Genomic DNA, 21,985 nt, shown 5'->3' with positions numbered 1-21,985 from the left:
TAAGCAGTGGGACACGTCTGGCACTGCAGGATCTGAGTCCATGGTGGCGTAGTGTGTTACTTATGGTAGGCCTTGTTACATTGGTCCCAGCTCTCTGCAGTTCATTCACTAGGTCCCCCCGCGTGGTTCTGGGATTTTTGCTCACCGTTCTTGTGATCATTCTGACCCCACGGGGTGGGATTTTGCTTGGAGCACCAGATCGAGGGAGATTATCAGTGGTCTTGTATGTCTTCCATTTTCTAATTATTGCTCCCACAGTTGATTTCTTCACTCCAAGCTGGTTGGCTATTGCAGATTCAGTCTTCCCAGCCTGGTGCAGGGCTACAATTTTGTTTCTGGTGTCCTTTGACAGCTCTTTGGTCTTCACCATAGTGGAGTTTGGAGTCAGACTGTTTGAGGGTGTGCACAGGTGTCTTTTTATACTGATAACAAGTTTAAACAGGTGCCATTACTACAGGTAATGAGTGGAGGAAAGAGGAGACTCTTAAAGAAGAAGTTACAGGTCTGTGAGAGCCAGAAATCTTGATTGCTTGTTTCTGACCAAATACTTATTTTCCACCATAATATGCAAATAAAATGAAAAAAAAACAGACAATGTGATTTTCTGGATTTTTTTTTCTCAGTTTGTCTCCCATAGTTGAGGTCTACCTATGATGTAAACTACAGACGCCTCTCATCTTTTTAAGTGGTGGAACTTGCACTATTGCTGACTGACTAAATACTTTTTTTCCCCACTGTACATACATGCATACATACATACACACACACACTAGCTGATGAGCCCGGCGTTGCCTGGGCATAGTACACAGCTCAGCAGACATTATCACACAGGATAGGGTTAGATACACAGCTTAGAAACAGGATGTGCCACATGAGAGGACATTTTCATGCCAAGAATTCCACTCATTTCATCTGATTTGTTTTTTTATTTTAAACGTCTCCAGTTTCCAGTTCAACTGCTATTTGCAATGTCCATTAAACAATGCTCAGGGACAGTCCTTGAAAGTAGTAGGGATCGATTTGCAATCTCCATGCTTATCTCATGGTCAACTTTACGTGGTCTGTTCAAGAGTTGGAACTGCCAAAAATCTGTTCATCTTTGCACCGAAAGGAACAACCAAAAATCTTGAATGAGTTGAAAATAAAATACTATCAATACTTGGGTAATCGTTTAGTTAACTTGTGTTGCAAATCAGTAGTGTTGAATATATGATATGAAATGTTTTTATGTGCAATATAATCATTATAATTTGATATAACTAACCACAGTTGGTTACTACGCCGGGCTCTTCAGCTAGTATATATTTTATATATATATATATATATATATATATATATATATATATATATATATATATATATATACATACACATACACATACACACACACACACACACACACATATATACACACACAAGCACACATACATCTGCGCAGATACAAAAACTTTTCAAAGCTAAATAATCAGATACCAAATGATTTTCAAATTACTTTATGTAGACATTAAAGTGTATGATATTTATTTTTCGCCTATCAGCTGCCGGCACCGCCATCAGGGGCTTATCTACAGCATTCTGTAAAGCTGTAGATAAGCCCCCGATGTAACCTGAAAGATAAGAAAAAAGAGTTAGATTATACTCACCGGAGGGGGGGGGGGGGCAGTCCGGTCGTGGTCCAATGGGTGTTGCGGTTAGGCGCCTCCCTTCTTCTAACGGTAACGTCCTCTTCTTTGCTGCCTGTCGTGGCTACTGTGCAGGCGCAATGCTCTGCCCTGTTGAAGGCAGAGCAGAATACTGCAGTGCGCAGGCGCCAGACCTCTCCTGGTGCCTGCGCACTGCAGGACTCTGCTCTGCCCTCAACAGGGCAGAGCAGTGCGCTTGCGCAGGAGCCACGACAGGCAGCAAAGAAGAGGACGTCACCGTTAGAAGATGGGAGGCACCGGACCGGACCGCAACACCCATCGGACCGGACCGAACGCCGGGATGAGTATAATCTTTTTTTCTTATCTCTAAGGTTATATCGGGGGCTTATCTACAGCATTAAGGGGCCTTTACACATAGCGATATCGCTAAAGTGTCACCGATTTTGTGACGCAGCAGAGATATCACTATGTGTGATACTTACCTCCGACCGGCTCCCCCGCTGTCTGTCGCTGATTGCGCGAGATCGAGCGACGCGTGGACGCGGGCGGGAGGACGTCAGGATCGCCGCGTCTAAAAGGTAAGTAACGACCTCTGCTGCGTCACTACATCCCTAGTGAGATCTGCCTGTTTGGCAGCTCACTAGCGACCACGTAGCGATGCACCAGCGATCCTGACCGGGTCGTATCGTTGTAGGGATCGCTGGTGCATCGCTAAATGTAAAGGGGCCTTTACAGAATGCTGTAGATAAGCCCCTGATGGCAGTGCCGGCAGCTGATAGGCGAAAAATAGGGTGACAGATTCCCTTTAATAGAGTTGTCCCTACTGTAATATGGATCTGTCATTTATTTATTTATCTCACTTATATTGCGCCATTAATTCCACAGCACCTTACAGACATCACTGTCCCCGATGGAGCTCACAACCTACATCCCTATCAGTATGTCTTTGGAATGTGGAAGGAGACCAGAGAACCTGAAGGAAACCCACGCAAACACGGGGAGAACATACAAACTCCTTGCAGACGTTGTGCTTGGTGGGAACACCGGACACTACAAAGCAGCAATATTAACCACTCAGCCACCGTGTAAAAAGTACCGCAACCTTCTTGGATGGAAAAATGTTTTTATCTTTGCCTCTTGAATGCTGAAGTATGAGCAAGACAAAGTATGAACAGCCGAGGTAAGTATCTGTTTGATAAGAAGGTAAGATAAGCAGCTCATACTTTCTTTTACTCATATTTTACCATTCAAGAGGCAAACATAGAATTATTTCTCCATGTAAGAAGGTTGGGGCATGTTTGCCCTTATACAGTAAGAACACAACTCCATTATGTGGCTGCGTCTTTCATACAATGTGTTCTAAGTGCCATTTGAAATTCATTTGGTATCTGATTATTTTGTTTTGTACTGTTTTTATTAGCACCCTCATTTCTGTATACACTTATTTTATCTATATGTGGCACACAGGCAGTGCTTTTTATGAGAGCGGCTCTACACATGAACTTCACGTGTGAGTGCTAGTTCTTCTTACACAGCTCAGGAGGCTACATCAGATGTGGTGTGACCCTGACCTAGCGACCAGAGAAACGGTGCGATCACCTCGTCACCAGGGCATGTCTGACAATACCCGTGAGGAATCCATAAGGGCACTATACTGCTCAGCGACAAAAAAGGCAACAGAACCCACAGAAGGTTCCCGGCGAGGCACGACTGTGAACCAGCAATGACAGAACAGACCGTGCCTTTTACATTTATCATATATTTTACAATTCTATGTTCACTAATGCCTCTTACAAATGACTCCTTCTACCCGGCAGTAAGGTATGGACATAGGCTTGCTTTCTTACCCTTTACTGTCCCGCTCTGACTCCTCAGAGATGTTAAACTGTACAATATCCCAGGTGACTTTGACAGGAGGAACACAGATCGATCAGACCTAAAGAGACAGAGACAAAACCACAGATTGCACAAGGCACGTTCCAGGATCCCAAAATGTCCTACATGCAGGTCCTCACCTGTAGGCGTCTTTACTGAGAACCGAGTGACACACATATTGCTGGCACCTATGTGGCCCCATGACTGCACGAAGACCATGTAACAACTTCTCCTGGACAACATAGTTTCTTCGCCTCAAGACACTCAGTTGTGATACTGAGCGATGGCACTGCATGTTTCCCCAGATGATCTGAAGATTTATCAACACATAACACCTGGAAATACAAGGAAGTTACCATATTTATACATAGAAGCAAACAAATAAATCAGAATCACACATTAGAATTACTGTACTACACAAGAGCAGCATAATGTAGGGTAAGAGACCCTGACTCCAGTGATGTGTCACTTACTGGCCTGCATGCTGTCATTCTGATATAATCACAGTTTTGTCAGCTACAGATCTAGCAGTTCTCCAAGTGCTGAGCTCTGTAAAACCCGGCCCACACCACAGATTGGCAGCTTTCTGTGTATGCTGTTCAGAGACAGAAAGCAGCCACTTATTGGTGGAGGCAGGGTTACACAGAGCAGTTGACTGGGAGTCACAAAACAGCTAGTCCCCCAGTGATAATCTCCTGCTGATAGAACACTGATTTTATGGAAACAGCCTAGAATGTGAAAGATCAATGGAAATAGGATCTCTGCCCCTACATCATGCTGCATCTCGGATTATATAGGAAATAATCTGCTGACAGATTCCCTTTAAAGATGAATAGCAATCAGTGGTGGAGGCAGGGTTACACAGAGTACTTGACTAAAAATCACAATACAACCAGTCCTACTGTGATAATCTCCTGCTGATAAAACACAGAATTTTATTGAAACAACACAAAGCCTAGTATATGACAGATGAATGGAATCAGGGTCTCAGTCCCTACCTCATGCTTCTCTCAGGTTACATATAAAATAATTTGCTGACAGATTCCCTTTATAGACGAATAGCAGCCAATAAGAATACTTATTAACATTAATCTTCAAAGTGGTCTCCCCAATTTCCAAGACCCATGAAAAGCAAGTATACCCACGACTGCAGGAATATGGATACATAATCAGATATTGGTTAACCTAAAGAATGCAGCCAATTGTCATTTTGTATTTTCCTCCCATTTTGCAAAGAGCCAGATCTCATTTTACTTTTCTGTCCACAGCACTGAATGGGGGCTTGATTTTGAGGAATGAGCTGTACATCTTCCCATACAATCAACTGAAAAATGGAAAAAAAAGCCAAGCGAGGTGAAATGGTGAAAAAGAAATGCAACCTCAAGTTCTTAATTTCCGGATACGAGCTAATATGCTACTCAGGTGGTACGTGCACGATTGGTGTGGGGAAGAGGCTCAGTGCATTGCTCTGCCCGATGGATTTCATCGCTCTCATTGGTATTTGCATATATTCAGTGCTGCAAACACAGGCAATAATGAAGAACTGGAGGAGAATGGGGGCAATAAGTTTGGCCAAATCCCAGCCAACGCCAGAGCAGGATGGGCAAAATCTCTCAGACTAAGGCTATGTGCACACGCTGCGGTTTTTGCTACGGATCCGCTGCGGATTTGGCCTCTGCGGATCTGCAGCAGTTCTGCAGACAGTGTACAGTACAATGTAAGTCTATGTGATTTACATTCTGCTGTGCACATGCTGCGGATTTTCAACTGCGGAAAAGCTGCGGCTTTGAATCTGCAGAAAGAATTGACGTCAATTCTTTCTGCGGATTCTGCTGCGGTTTGCCACCTATTCCATTGTCCAGGTGTCAAACCGCAGGGGAAAACCGCTGGCCAATCCGCAGGTCATTTTACCTGCGGATCCGCCGATACAAATCGGCGGGTGAATCCGCAGCGTGTGCACATAGCCTAAAGCAGGCAATGGAGCTCTGCTTGCCTAGGACACCGGCCACTTCTGATAGATAGCAGAGGTAGCTGGTAGTCTAAGCAATGAGCAGTACACAATACAACAGCACGATGGAAAGTGCAAAGCTACTTGTCTTTATCCATAACTTTATCCATATAAATAGATGAGACAATCAAAAATAATTATCTCTATAAAATGAATGACTGCGGTTGCCCGACATCTACCAGCAGCCGCAGACATTTAGCACAGAGTATCGGCAGGGATGCAGGCACGGAGCAGAATGATGTCAGTCACAGACAGAGCTCACCCCCCTCTCTGCCTGCTCCCCAGCCGTCGCTCCCCCCCCCACACTCAGTTGTATCAGACGCAAATGAGCCAGAGTGGAGGAGCAGCTTACTTCCCTGCATCACCGGCAACCTGATGGAGAAGGCGCACACAGGACGCTGGACGGCGCAGTGCAGTCACGTCATTGTGCCATGTAGCGTCCACTGCTGCACTTCACTGAAGAGGAGACGGTGGAGGGAGCTGGGATTAGGTACCAGCTTTTTTTATTTTAAATTCTGGGGGGCTGTGCAGATGGGGTGAATTAAAATGAGGTGAGGGGCTGTGCTGATGGGGGTATAAACTGAGGGGCAGTGCTGATGGGGGGTATAAACTGAGGGGCTGTGCTGATGGGGGGTATAAACTGAGGGGCTGTGCTGATGGGGGTATAAACTGAGGGGCTGTGCTGATGGGGGGTATAAACTGAGGGCCTGTGCTGATGAGGGGTATAAACTGAGGGGCTGTGCTGATGAGGGGTATAAACTGAGGGGCTGTGCTGATGGGGGTATAAACTGAGGGGCTGTGCTGATGGGGGGTATAAACTGAGGGGCTGTGCTGATGGGGGGTATAAACTGAGGGGCTGTGCTGATGGGGGTATAAACTGAGGGGCTGTGCTGATGGGGGGTATAAACTGAGGGCCTGTGCTGATGAGGGGTATAAACTGAGGGGCTGTGCTGATGAGGGGTATAAACTGAGGGGCTGTGCTGATGGGGGTATAAACTGAGGGGCTGTGCTGATGGGGGGTATAAATGAGGGCCTGTACTGATGAGGGGTATAAACTGAGGGGCTGTGCTGATGGGGGGTATAAACTGAGGGGCTGTGCTGATGGGGGTATAAACTGAGGGCCTGTGCTGATGAGGGGTATAAACTGAGGGGCTGTGCTGATGGGGGGGTATAAACTGAGGGGCTGTGGTGATGAGGGGTATAAACTGAGGGGCTGTGCTGATGGGGAGTATAAACTGAGGGGCTGTGCTGATGGGGGTATAAACTGAGGGGCTGTGCTGATGGGGGTATAAACTGAGGGGCTGTGCTGATGGGGGGTATAAACTGAGGGCCTGTGCTGATGAGGGGTATAAACTGAGGGGCTGTGCTGAGGGGGGTATAAACTGAGGGGCTGTGCTGATGGGGGTATAAACTGAGGGGCTGTGCTGATGGGGGGTATAAATGAGGGCCTGTACTGATGAGGGGTATAAACTGAGGGGCTGTGCTGATGGGGGGTATAAACTGAGGGGCTGTGCTGATGGGGGTATAAACTGAGGGCCTGTGCTGATGAGGGGTATAAACTGAGGGGCTGTGCTGATGGGGGGGTATAAACTGAGGGGCTGTGCTGATGAGGGGTATAAACTGAGGGGCTGTGCTGATGGGGAGTATAAACTGAGGGGCTGTGCTGATGGGGGTATAAACTGAGGGGCTGTGCTGATGGGGGTATAAACTGAGGGGCTGTGCTGATGGGAGTATAAACTGAGGGGCTGTGCTGATGGGGGGTATAAACTGAGGGGCTGTGCTGATGGGGGGTATAAACTGAGGGGCTGTGCTGATGGGGGGTATAAACTGAGGGGCTGTGCTGATGGGAGTATAAACTGAGGGGCTGTGCTGATGGGAGTATAAACTGAGGGGCTGTGCTGATGGGGGGTATAAACTGAGGGGCTGTGCTGATGGGAGTATAAACTGAGGGGCTGTGCTGATGGGGGGTATAAACTGAGGGGCTGTGCTGATGGGGGGTATAAACTGAGGGGCTGTGCTGATGGGGGTATAAACTGAGGGGCTGTGCTGATGGGGGTACAAACTGAGGGGCTGTGCTGATGGGGAAATAGGCAAGGGGTTGTGCAGATTAGCAAAATAAACTGAGGAGCTGTGCAGGGGGGCAGGGAACCATGAAATAAGGGGTTGTGTGCTTGGGCCATGAAATGAGGGGTTGTGCAGAGGGAGGCCGCAAAATATATGTGGTGATCATTCTGTATATGGGTCTGTGGTGACCATACAGGATAGGGGGCTGTAGTGAATATCATATTGTTTGGGTTTCTGTTTGTGGGCCATAATACTTTATAGAGAGTCATGGGGATAATCTTAGTATACCTGGGGGGCTGTTTTGGACATCATACTATTTATGGAGGTTTGTGGAGGACATCATACTATATATGGGGTGCTGTACTAGTGACCATATTGGGGGGGTTGTGTATATAATACCGTATGGGCGGCTGTGGGGACCATCATACAGTGTTGGGAGACAGTGTAAGGAGTGGTTATAGTTTGAAGAGGGCAGCATGGTGGGTAGTATGAGGGCATAGTGTAAAAAGGGACACAGAATGGATATGAAGATGGGACAGCGTGAAAAATTCACATGCACGATTTGTCTCCGAGAATCAGATTGCACCTACCCATTCAACTCTATGGGTCCATGGGTAAAAAAAAAAAAAAAAATTGTACCTCACTAAGATGACATCCAAGTGTGGTCCAATTTTCACAGACTGATAATATAGAGAAGGTGGAGAAACTTTTTTTCTCCTCCCCTAAAAATCTGGATCACACTCTGATCAGTATGATTAGCATAATTGGACCAGTCTTCTCGGGTGAGCGAAAAAAGGTGTTGTGACCTAGAATTCTTCTGCCTTGACGTGCCACAACATGTTTCATCAGGTGATGTATGTATGGAGCCATTGGCCACAAAAAAAAAAAAAACACTGGGGGAGATTCATCATAAATTAGCTATAATTCTGGCATAACTTGACCTAATATAGTGTCTTCTATGGCTGGCACCATATTTACCATGTGTTTTAGCCAACCAAGGTGGTGTAAGCAAGGATGAAGCAGTATAAGGCTGGGTTCCCATGAGGAGCTGTTGGTGCATTTTTGACACTGCGTATTTTTGCAGTTCTAGCAAAGTGGATGGGATTTATAGAAATTTCCTGCCCACTGTGCTTCGCTTTAACGCTGCGTAAACTCACCTGCGATGCGCATTTTAACCCCTTCATGACCCAGCCTATTTTGACCTTAATGACCTGGCCATTTTTTGCAATTCTGACCAGTGTCCCTTTATGAGGTAATAACTCAGGAACGCTTCAACGGATCCTAGCGATTCTGAGAGACTGTTTTTTCATGACATATTGGGCTTCATGTTAGTGGTAAATTTAGGTCGATAATTTTTGCGTTTATTTGTGACAAAAATGGAAATTTTGGGGAAAATTTTGAAAATTTCGCAATTTTCAAATTTTGAACTTTTATTCTGTTAAACCAGAGAGTGATGTGACACAAAATAGTTACTAAATAACATTTCCCACATGTCTACTCTACATCAGCACAATTTTGGAAACAACATTTTTTTTGTTAGGAAGTTATAAGGGTTAAAAGTTGACCAGTGATTTCTCATTTTTACAACAAAATTTACAAAACCATTTTTTTTTAGGGACCACCTCACATTTGAAGTCACTTTGAGGGGTCTATGTGGCAGAAAATACCCAAATGTGACACCATTCTAAAAACTGCACCCCTCAAGCTACTCAAAACTACATTCAAGAAGATTATTAACCCTTCAGGTGCTTCACAAGAACTAAAGCAACGTGGAAGGAAAAAATGGACGTTTTAATTTTTCCAACAAAAATTTTCTTCTAACCTCAGTTTTTTCATTTTCTCATGTGCAAGAGGATAAAATGGATCCTAAAATTTGTTGGTCAATTTCTCCTGAGTGCACCGATACCTCATATGTGGTCATAAACCACTGTTTGGGCGCACGGCAGGGCCCAGAAGGGAAGGAGCGCCATTTGACTTTTTGAATGGAAAATTAGGTCCAATCGTTAGCGGACACCATGTCGTGTTTGGAGAGCCCCTGTGTGCCTAAACATTGGAGCTCCCCCACAAGTGACCCCATTTTGGAAACTAGACCCCCTAAGGAGCTTATCTAGATGTGTGGTGAGCACTCTGAACCCCCAAGTGCTTCACAGAAGTTTATAACGCAGAACCGTGAAAATAAAAAATATTTTTTCCCTCAAAAAATGATTTTTAGCCCACTATTTTTTATTTTCACAAGGGTAATAAGATAAATTGGGCCCCAAAAGTTGTTGTCCAGTTTGTCCTGAGTACGCTGGTACCCCATAAGTGGGGGGGGGGGGGGGACCACTGTTTGGGCACACGTTGGGGCTTGGAAGGGAAGTAGTGACGTCTTGAAATGTCGACTTAATGGAATGATCTGCGGGCGTCATGTTACGTTTGTAGAGCCCCTGATGTACTGATGTACCGATGTACCTAAACAGTGGAAACCCCCCACAAGTGACCCCATTTTGGAAACTAGACCACCCAAGGAACTAATCTAGATGAGTGGTGAGCACGTTGAACCCCCAAGTGCTTCACAGAAGTGTATAACGCAGAGCCGTGAAAATAAAAAATAATTTTTTCTCCACAAAAATAATTTTTTTAGCCCCCAAATTTTTAATTTTCCCAAGGGTAACAGGAGAAATTAGACCCCCAAAGTTCTTGTGCAATTTTACCTGAGTACACTGATACCCCATATGTGGGGGTAAACCACTGTTTGGGCACATGTCGGGGCTCGGAATGGAGGCAGCACTGTTCGACTTTTTGAACGCAAAATTGGCTGGAATAAATGGTGGCGCCATGTCGTGTTTGGAAACCCCTCAATTCTATCTTCAACCCGAACCCCAACACAACCCAAACCCTAATCATAACCCCAACACACCCCTAACCCTAATACCAACCCTAACCCTAATCCCAACCCCAACCCACCCCTAACCCAAGCCCTATTTCTAACCCTAACCCTATTTCTAAACCTAATTGAAAAATAAAAATATTTTATTATTTGTCCCTATGGGGGGTGATAAGGGGGGCGGTGATTTACTTTTTTTTTTTATTTTGATCACTGTGAGAGTTTATCACAGTGATCAAAATGAAAAAATTAATCTGCCACCAGGAAATGCCGGCGGGCGCACTGCGCATGCGCCCGCCATTTTCCAAGATGGCGGCGCCCATAGACCGGGACGGCCGGACGGCGGGACACCGGGACGGCCAGGGGGGGTTAGTGAGTATCGTGGGGGGGGGAATCGGAAGGTGGAGGGGAGCGGAGGGAAGGGGGCAGATTGTGACAGCGGCGGCCGTTCGCCGCCGTCAGTCGGTGCCCAATCGGCGCCGTCAGTCGGCAGTGGGGGTTAACTTAGTGTCTCCAGCCATGTCCGATGCTATTTCAGCATCGGCCATGGCTGGATTGTAATATTTCATCAATTTTCATTGATGAAATATTACTATCGCTGTTAAAAGTGAAACAGCCAATCAGAGCAATCGTAGCCACGTGGGGGCGAAGCCACGCCCCCTGTGGTGAAGAACAAAGCCCCCTATATCTGCGGGTCAGGTGACCTTTCAGTGACCCCGGTCACCCGACCCGCAGGGGGGGCTGTAAAGTCATGACGCCACATAGGCGTCATGGGTCGTTTTGGCGAGACTTTTCATGACGCCTATGTGGCGTCAAAGGTCGTGAAGGGGTTACATCCGCAACACGTCGATTTCTATTGAAATTATATGCAGAATTTCCCCATAGACTTTCCTTAAGTGCAAAAAAACGCATGTTATTCGCACCTAAGTATTAGTGATGAGCGAACGTGCTCGGACAAGGTGCTAACCGAGTGACTTCAGGGTGCTCAAAGAATATGTTCCGAGTCCCCGCGGCTGCATGACAGTCACAACATGTGCATGGATTGCCTAAAAAATGAAAATCCCTATATGTGTTGCAGCTGTCGAACAGCCACAAGGCATGCAGCTGCGGTGACTCGAATATATTTCCCAAGCATGCTCAGATAACACCTTATCCGAGCATGTTTGCTCCTCACTACTAAGTATGTCAATAAAGTTTTGTCAAAGCCAAACACCAGGAAGTATCAAAGACAAAGCAACGTTACTTAAAACACGACACACCAAGAAGAAACAAAAACACACCATCATAAATGAGCTAAAAACGCAATAAAAAACCACAAGTAACCTAATTTAAATAATACAGTAGGTGCAGATATTCTGCAACATCAAAAACTCAGCAAAAGTTCATTGTGGTAACATAACCGTAAAGGCAACATTTCAGAAGCAAGCATATGCTTCATAATCTGACATCAGCATTAGGCTGTGTTCACACACAGCGTTTTTTTTCACGTTTTCCCCGCGGATTTACCAAAAAAATCCACTCAAAAAACGCTTTAAAGAAGCAATCCCATTCAATTTAATGCATTTTGCACTTTTTGTGCATATTGATGCGTTTTTTAAAAACGCAGCATGCTCATTAATTTTGCGGTAAATTCCGCATTTCTGGCTATTTTCTATGTGTCTGGGGACGCGCGAAAAAAATCGCGGCAAAAACGCACGTTTTCTGGGAAGGAGTCCTGTTTTTATGCAGAAATTTTCTGCATACGTGTGCACATACCCTTAGGCAGGAAAAGAGACCCTGATTCCAGCGATATATAACTCAGGTTAATGGGTGCCGCAGTTGTGATATAAAGGCAGGTTTACTGCAGCAACTGGGAATGCTGTGCCCTATATCACCCTGCTCACAGCACTGATTAGCAGCTGTGGTCATTGTATAGTGATGGGGGTGCGACTGGACTAGAAGGCACAAGACACCTAGTCCTGTAGCGATAATCTCCTGCTGATAAAACACTGATTTCACTGAAACAAAAGACACAGGCCAGTAAGTGGCATCGCTGGAATCAGGGGATTTGCCCCTACATCCCGCCACTCTTGGATCAAATAGCAAAAGCATGCTGACAGATTCCCTGTAAAATTAGACAGATTTAGCAACTAGCATGAACCACTTTAATAAATTTGCCACATTTTTGGTAGCCAAATTTAAGTTTGCACTGTTTAAGAATTAGCTATTCCTGATAAATAAGCCCCACTGTGTCGACAATAGCTCCATACTAGTGGCGGAGGCAGCAGAAGGGGACCATTGTACAATATTTGGGCCCTGTGCAGTCCCAAAGCTCATCGCAAGGTTTGGAGATGGAAGTGGCCCCTGAGCGGCTGCACAGGTTGCACCAATGATATGTCCGCCTCTACCCTATCCTTACAGTCCTTTCTAGGAAGAAACACAATATGAATGTCAAGCCCCCAGTCTGTAAGAATAAGGGGGCTCATGGGAATCTGGGATTTAATACATAAGTATATCATCTGGGCACCATTTGTTGCTAAACTATTGTTTTTCTGAGTTTACACTAAGGGTTAAAGAAGTCCTGAAAGCCAAGCTCACCAGGTTACTGGGCAGAATTAGAAGGCCTGGAGGGTGGGAGGATGCCACAAGGAGGGACGCTCTCACCCATATTTAATACAGGGCACAAGACGTCCTGAAGATGTCCTGTCCCACCCTGCCTCCTCGACAGCCTATGTCGGAGGGTTGTGACACACAGACAAACGCAGGGCTGACTGCAGTCTGTACAGCGCCTAACTTATATTCCCTTCAAAATAAAAATGGGACTGGTAGGGAACGAAAAGTCCCAACCGAGGACTCAAATTTGTTTTCTGCTGAATTTAATATAAAATAGTCTGTCCAAACCAAGCAACACAATGAAACCTGCTTAATCAACCATTCGCCGTGGTTTTTTCTATTATTGATTCTCCTTACATTTCTAGCTCTCTCGCTGTACTCCACCCTGCATTTACATGGCTTCTAAATCCAAGGTGTGGCTGGGAACATATGATTAGACGCTTATACTCTTCCTACATGAAGCAATCCCCAAAACCAGCGAGGTCACAAACTAGGGCAACACGTTGGGTTCAAAAATTGTGGAGGATATTAAAAGATCAAAATAAACGCAGTCTAAAAAAATATTCTGGATTTTGTTCACAAATGGAAAACACTCCCAAAGGCAGAGTTATACCGACATACAGCAGTCAGGCATTGCGCTACGAGCAGGAGCATTTCTAAAGGTATATATGTACACGTCTATTCCAGGTGCCATAAAATGTCTGCAAAAAATGAAAATAATGCACAGTAATATAAAAGGATGGAGTGCACATGTTCAATCATGTGTTACTCCTTTCAACAGCTTTAGCAGGCGGCTTCATTTGGTTGGCATCCATCCAAAGTTAAAAGTACCAGCCGCCGGAAAAAAACCCAAAAAACAATAGCATAATCGCCAGTGAAGCCGCTTCAGGAAAAAGACTGCCGGCTTTTCGTAACGCAGCTGCATCTAGGAAACTTATGGGTACGTGCACACAATGTCTTTTTCAGCCTTGAACAGGCCTGAAAAAGCACTGCAAAACCTGAGCAAAAAATCCACACAGCAACGTAGAATCCACATAGTGCACAGCAACGTAACATCCGCATAGTGCACAGCAACGTAACATCCGCACAGTGCACAGCAACGCAACATCCGCACAGCAACGTAACATCCGCATAGTGCACAGCATCGTAACATCCGCATAGTGCACAGCAACGTAACATCCGCATAGTGCACAGCAACGTAACATCCGCATAGTGCACAGCAACGTAACATCCGCATAGTGCACAGCAACGTAACATCCACACAGTGCACAGCAACGTAACATCCACACAGTGCACAGCAACGTAACATCCGCACAGTGCACAGCAACGTAACATCCGCATAGTGCACAGCAACGTAACATCCACACAGTGCACAGCAACGTAACATCTGCATAGTGAACAGCAACATAACATCCGCACAGTGCACAGCAACGTAACATCCGCATAGTGCACAGCAACGTAACATCCGCATAGTGCACAGCAACGTAACATCCACACAGTGCACAGCAACGTAACATCCACACAGTGCACAGCAACGTAACATCCGCACAGTGCACAGCAACGTAACATCCGCACAGTGCACAGCAACGTAACATCCGCATAGTGCACAGCAACGTAACATCCACACAGTGCACAGCAACGTAACATCTGCATAGTGAACAGCAACATAACATCCGCACAGTGCACAGCAACGTAACATCCGCACAGTGCACAGCAACGTAACATCCGCACAGTGCACAGCAACGTAACATCCGCATAGTGCACAGCAACGTAACATCCGCATAGTGCACAGCAACGTAACATCCGCATAGTGCACAGCAACGTAACATCCGCATAGTGCACAGCAACGTAACATCCGCCCAGCAACGTAACATCCGCCCAGCAACGTAACATCCGCCCAGCAACGTAACATCCGCACAGCAACGTAACATCCGCACAGCAACGTAACATCCGCACAGCAACGTAACATCCGCACAGCAACGTAACATCCGCACAGCAACGTAACATCCGCACAGCAACGTAACATCCGCACAGCAACGTAACATCCGCACAGCAACGTAACATCCGCACAGCAACGTAACATCCGCACAGTGCACAGCAACGTAACATCCGCATAGTGCACAGCAACGTAACATCCGCATAGTGCACAGCAACGTAACATCCGCATAGTGCACAGCAACGTAACATCCGCATAGTGCACAGCAACGTAACATCCGCATAGTGCACAGCAACGTAACATCCGCATAGTGCACAGCAACGTAACATCCGCATAGTGCACAGCAACGTAACATCCGCATAGTGCACAGCAACGTAACATCCGCATAGTGCACAGCAACGTAACATCCGCATAGTGCACAGCAACGTAACATCCGCATAGTGCACAGCAACGTAACATCCGCATAGTGCACAGCAACGTAACATCCGCATAGTGCACAGCATCGCAACATCCGCATAGTGCACAGCAACGTAACATCCGCATAGTGCACAGCAACGTAACATCCGCATAGTGCACAGCAACGTAACATCCGCATAGTGCACAGCAACGTAACATCCGCATAGTGCACAGCAACGTAACATCCACACAGTGCACAGCAACGTAACATCCGCACAGCAACGTAACATCCGCACAGCAACGTAACATCCGCACAGCAACGTAACATCCGCACAGCAACGTAACATCCGCACAGCAACATAACATCCGCACAGCAACGTAACATCCGCACAGCAACGTAACATCCGCACAGCAACGTAACATCCGCATAGTGCACAGCAACGTAACATCCGCATAGTGCACAGCAACGTAACATCCGCATAGTGCACAGCAACGTAACATCCACACAGTGCACAGCAACGTAACATCCGCACAGCAACGTAACATCCGCACAGCAACGTAACATCCGCACAGCAACGTAACATCCGCACAGCAACGTAACATCCGCACAGTGCACAGCATCGTAACATCTGCATAGTGCACAGCAACGTAACATCCGCATAGTGCACAGCAACGTAACATCCGCATAGTGCACAGCAACGTAACATCCGCATAGTGCACAGCAACGTAACATCCGCATAGTGCACAGCAACGTAACATCCGCATAGTGCACAGCAACGTAACATCCGCATAGTGCACAGCAACGTAACATCCGCATAGTGCACAGCAACGTAACATCCGCATAGTGCACAGCAACGTAACATCCGCATAGTGCACAGCAACGTAACATCCGCATAGTGCACAGCAACGTAACATCCGCATAGTGCACAGCAACGTAACATCCGCATAGTGCACAGCATCGCAACATCCGCATAGTGCACAGCAACGTAACATCCGCATAGTGCACAGCAACGTAACATCCGCATAGTGCACAGCAACGTAACATCCGCATAGTGCACAGCAACGTAACATCCGCATAGTGCACAGCAACGTAACATCCACACAGTGCACAGCAACGTAATATCCGCACAGCAACGTAACATCCGCACAGTGCACAGCAACGTAACATCCACATAGTGCACAGCAACGTAACATCCCCACAGTGCACAGCAACGTAACATCCACACAGTGCACAGCAACGTAACATCCACACAGTGCACAGCAACGTAACATCCGCATAGTGCACAGCAAGGTAACATCCACATAGTGCACAGCAACGTAACATCCACACAGTGCACAGCAACGTAACATCCGCATAGTGCACAGCAACGTAACATCCACATAGTGCACAGCAACGTAACATCCACACAGTGCACAGCAACGTAACATCCACACAGTGCACAGCAACGTAACATCCGCATAGTGCACAGCAAGGTAACATCCACATAGTGCACAGCAAGGTAACATCCACACAGTGCACAGCAACGTAACATCCACACAGTGCACAGCAACATAAAATTAACATAGTGCACAGCAACGTAAAAAAATATTGCTGTGCACATATTAAGGCTTTTTTTTTTTACTACTTTATGGTTTCCAAACCCTGAAGAGGGCGAGGCGTCCATCTGCTAATCATAGTTTAAAAATACAAAGAAAAAAAAGCACCAACATCAGCTCATCTAGCAAAAGCACCAAGGACTCTAGGGGAGGCTGCTGAGCGAAGTGGGGAAGGAATTTTAAAAGGAACCTGTCACGTCCTTTTTAGCATGTAAACTGTCCCCAGTGCGTTTACATTCCCCCAGTAGTTTATAGTCGGCGCGGCCACATTAACAGCGCTCCACTTGTAAACTGATTAACCCGAGATGGATTACGCCGTGGGTCGTGACCGAGCACCGGACATTTATGGATATTGTTGGTTTATTATTTTATTTTTTTTTTTTACAGGAGAATGATGGCGTCAATATGGAATTACGAGTATAATAAAGCTTTAAATACTGTGTTTAGTGTATTATTTCATTAAAAGACTTTGTTCTTATTGTGTGTGTTTATTTAGCCCTTGAATAATTCTAGGATTAGTAATGGATAGGTGTCACTTTACAATAGAAAGGTGACATTAACCCCTTATGACCCCACTTGCCACCGCTACAGGGCAAGTGGGAAGAATCGGGCAAAGCTCCAGAATAGGCGCATCTAATAAATGCGCCTTTTCTGGGCAGCTGCGGGCTGCTGTTTTTAGGCTGGGGAGGGGACCCAAGATCAATGGCACCTTACCAGCCTGAAAATAGCAGCCCCCAGCTGTGAGTTTTGCCGGGTTGGTTTACAAACAGAGGGGGGACCCCACGTTAGGTTTTCATTCATTTGTCTCTTTTTGTTTATGGGACAATCTTTGCTTTAGTTCATTTAGTAGTCAAATATGGAGCATTTTCAAGAGAGACAACACACACAGCGCAGAACAGGTTCTGAGGCATCTGTCCGAAGACGAGGGAGTGTTCTGCATTGGTCCTATTGTAATTAACAGATACCATACTTGAAACCTGTTCAGACTACTTTTTTTGTTTTTCAGGATATGAGATAAATCAGACTGGGTGAAACCAGCCAGGACTGTGATTTCAGCAGTCAGTGATTTTTCACACTGATGCCACCTGTGCATTCTCCATGATTCCTTAAACTTGTATGGATAAATTTGATTTTGATGACAAATGGGCATCTCCGTGACTTTTTGAAGACCTTTCGGGCCATAAACAGCAATGTGTGCAGCCTCATAGATCATGTACCCATTATAGCCTGTGAAATACACAGAACATGTACGTGACTCACAGATGTCTGATTGAGGCCTAAGGTGAATTCACATGCAGATCATTTGTACAAATTTCAGCAATTAGGAAAAAAAAAAAAAAATCACAAATCTCCATGGCCCCTACTCGTCACAGTGCTTAAACCAATTCTGGAATATAACAAGTTAAAAAGTCACAACATTTTTGCACATTGTGGAGTTGTGCAAACATTTGCAACTTTTGACATTTTCATGCCAGTTTGGGGCACTTCCGCCAAAATGGGTGGAGCTGGGGAGGAGTTTGGATGAGGTGTGGCCACACCCACCTGTCAAATTCAAAAGTGGCGGCGTTTCTTACCCCAGAAATGTTACTCACCGTAGCAGCATTTCTGGCGAGGGGCACGTCACTGAGTAGATTCAAGAAAATCATTAAGTGCACTTCTTAAATTCGGCGCATCTTATTCCTGCACACCCATCATTAATACTGGGGTCCGAAACACCAGACTTAATAAATGGGGGCCCACATGCTTGCCTGATTCATCTGTGAATGAAGCTACTACGAGTTTCTCAAAAACAAGGACTCCTGCAGCATATTCCCAGCAATCTACTTACACTTTGACAGGAGACTCTGCAGAGATAACACAGGCCGCAGAGGGTGCAGGGGGTTTCTTACCAGCCCAATACAGAGGAAGCAGCTATACCGGAACAGGGAGTAGACTGAAGATAAGTATGTACATATATATATATATATATATATATATATATATCGTGGAGTCGCTGCTGTCCATACAGTGTCATTCTTCTTCTGACACAGCAGATTAAACTACATCTTGAATCCCATAATGAGGTGGATCTGGGTCTGGCCCAAGAACAGGGCCACTCCTGCTGCAGATAAGCTGCTAATTTCTCTAAGTGCTTTCTAATAAACATAATGGAAGCAAAACTGCTGCAGATATCATGGTGCCGAAGGTATCCCACTGCTGCAGGTACCCCAGTGCCGCTGCAGGTACCCCAGTGCCGCTGCAGGTACCCTGGTGCCGCTGCAGGTACCCCGGTTCTGCAGGCAGGTTGCCGAAGTCTTCTGCTCACATTGCCATCACCTCGTATGTGCGTCTACATTGTCCATAGAAATCACCAAAAAACCCTTTTCAAAGTTGCAAGAAAATTTAAGAACTGAGGTTTCCATCTTTGAAGGGATGATGGGATAAAATAGCATATGCCACTGCAAATTGCAGGGGTCAAAAACATTGGGGAAGATTTTTTTTGTGCTTTTTTTTTTAAATTTGTGAATAGTAAAGTTTGTTGCTTTCAATAATTTAGGACTGGAACCCAATTTTGGGTCACAAACAAGGCACTTTTATAAACCATCAATCCAGGATAAGAGTTTGCTGCATGTATGTATTCTTTTTAATTGCATTTGTGCTGTCTCACAAAGCAGTGGTTATCTGTCCTGACATCTCTATTTTAGTAAATGAAAGCCAGAATAAAAGAGGCTCAAGCATTGTTATATCCACAGGACTGACACCAGGTGAACTTTATGGCACTAAGCCCTTGTTCACACGTTGAATATTTGGTGAGTTTTTTACCTCAGTATTTGGAAGCCAAAACCAGAAGTGGAACAATCAGAGGAAAAGTATAATAGAAACACGTCACCACTTCTGTATTTATCGCCCACTCCTGGTTTTGGCTTCCAAATACTGAGGTAAAATACTGACCAAATACTCAGTGTGTACATGTGGCCTTTAGGGCGTTTTCAACTATTGAAAGTTATCCTCTATCCATGGGGCCTGCCCTCAAGGAACTCTCCTTAGCGATGCTGAGAAGGTCTGTGATGGAGTGGAGGTGTGTATGCTCGACCTACGATCCTTTCATTGTTTATGGGATCCCAACAGACATTGAACAGAGCAGAATCTCTCAAGATCTAGAACCTCGTTCTCATAATCTCTAGCAGTCTAGAAAGTGTATAATTGTCAATTATTGTCAATTGTAGAAATATCGCTTTAAGTCAGATTGCTCATAAGTACGTTGGATGTTTAAGTCCGTTCGGTTCGTGAACCAGAACAGTACCCGAACCCCATTCAAATTGATGGGGGGGTCCGAACATCAGGCTGTTCCCATTCTGTCTTGTGTGGGAAACACCAGCTCTGCCCAGCAGTAACTTTACTGAAGGCCCCGCCGGTCACAGCCACTGGGTATCGTGGACCTCTGCAGGTTTCCACACCGCCACACAAAGGACAGGTTTTGAGCCAGCGATTGAGACCGGCATTGAAAAGGTTACCACCGGTCAGACATTGGCTGACGACTATTAGGGCCCCGTCACACATAGCGATCGCAAGTTTTGCGACACAACAGCGATCTCACCAGTAGATGGCTGTGTGTGACAGCGATCAGCGACCAGCCCCCCTGCCGGTATTGCTGATCGCTGTAGGAAAGCCCTGGACATTTTTTTGGTCCCTGGTCTCCCACTGCCCAGCACGCATCGCTGTGTGTGACAGGCGGAAGACCAGCGATCAGCTGGTAACTAACGTACACATCGGGTATCTAAGGGACGTGCGTCACTTAGAAACCCGATGTGTACCTTAGTTACCAGCGCGCTGATGCAGGGAGCATGTAACTAAGGTACACATCAGGTTTCTGACTGACGCACATCCCTTAGAAACCCGATGTGTACCTTAGTTACCAGCTCCCTGCATCAGCTCTCTGGTAACTAAAGTACACAGCGATATCGTTGATATTGTTGACAGGATCGCTGGTGAGTCGCTATGTGTGACGGGGCCTTTACTCTCATCATCACGTGCCTAGTCTCGCTGATAGCAGCGAGAGCAGGCGACGCTGATGAGAGTATTCACCATCTGGCACCTTTGAACAATAAGAAATATGTCAGTGAGATATATAATTAGTACAGCGTGTGTGTAGATTACTTTCCAAGTATTTAGCTAATAAAGAAAAGAAAAACTGGTGGGGGGCCCCCTTATTTTTAATATCCAGCTGAGAGAAAGCAGACAGCTTTGGGCTGGTGTTATTAATTTTGGAAGGTAGCAATAAACATGGATATTAATAGACTGAGACCGTGGATATTGGCCCCCTCCCAGACTAATAACACCAGACAACAGACACCCCAGAAATGGCACATCCATTAGATGCACCAATTCTGGTGCTCAGCCTCGGCTCTTCGCGCTTGTCCTGGTGCGCTGGCAAGCGGGGTAATGGTTTTGGGGTTGGGGTTAGCATTGGAGAGTTGTGAGGGACGACAGAGATGTCTCTCCTGGAATGTGCCCCCACCTTGGCATTCCCCCAGGCAATGAAAACCATGCAATGATTATCTGTAATTAAAAACCAAGAACAAACCCTTTGAAGCTTGGGCGACTAGCAATTAGCACCAAGGTGGGAGCTCCCTGCAGCTTCCCAGCAAACTAGATTTCTTTGTGCGACTGAAGCACAAGGAAACACCATCGTATAACAAGTCACAGCAGACTATGTGGTACTGAATCTGGAAAATGACCTATGATAACAGAATGCAATATCTCTGAGACTAGCCGAGCACATAATCTGAATCGGCATTCCTTTCCCCACGTGCCCATATTATTTAGCCACCTCCAGAACCCTGCATTATCTCTATATATAAAAATGAAAGTATGTGTGTGTGTGTGTGTGTGTGTGTGTGTGGTGGTGTGTGTGTGTATCACCAACCACTCACGAAGCATCTTTCATTTCACCAGAGCTGTTCAAAAGAAGCTGAGCTGTGATTGGTTGCTATGACCAACAGTTTTCCCACTTGACCACACCTCAGCAG

At 45.8% G+C, this 21,985-nt stretch overlaps 1 protein-coding gene across 4 annotated transcripts in view; it reads right to left on the bottom strand.

Moving 5' to 3' along the window:
• NLRX1 (NLR family member X1) overlaps positions 1 to 21,985 on the bottom strand; it is a 103,173-nt gene that overhangs the window by 72,618 nt on the left and 8,570 nt on the right. For 2 of the 4 annotated variants that reach the window (XM_073566458.1, XM_073566460.1), the window contains 2 exons: positions 3,659 to 3,853; positions 3,491 to 3,579 (listed from right to left, as the gene is read on the bottom strand). In XM_073566458.1, coding sequence (XP_073422559.1) covers positions 3,491 to 3,579; positions 3,659 to 3,813 — 244 coding nt within the window. In that variant the 5' untranslated portion in view covers positions 3,814 to 3,853. Of the gene's footprint in view, positions 1 to 3,490; positions 3,580 to 3,658; positions 3,854 to 18,804; positions 18,890 to 21,985 lie in introns of those variants that run through there. The other 2 variants (XM_073566461.1, XM_073566462.1) reach the window with 2 other exon arrangements.

This window comes from Dendrobates tinctorius, unplaced genomic scaffold, assembly GCF_039654945.1.
Source record: "Dendrobates tinctorius isolate UK_male_01 unplaced genomic scaffold, ASM3965494v1 ptg000018l, whole genome shotgun sequence".
Lineage (NCBI taxonomy): Eukaryota > Metazoa > Chordata > Amphibia > Anura > Dendrobatidae > Dendrobates > Dendrobates tinctorius.
This window is presented reverse-complemented; position numbering and strand designations above follow the sequence as displayed.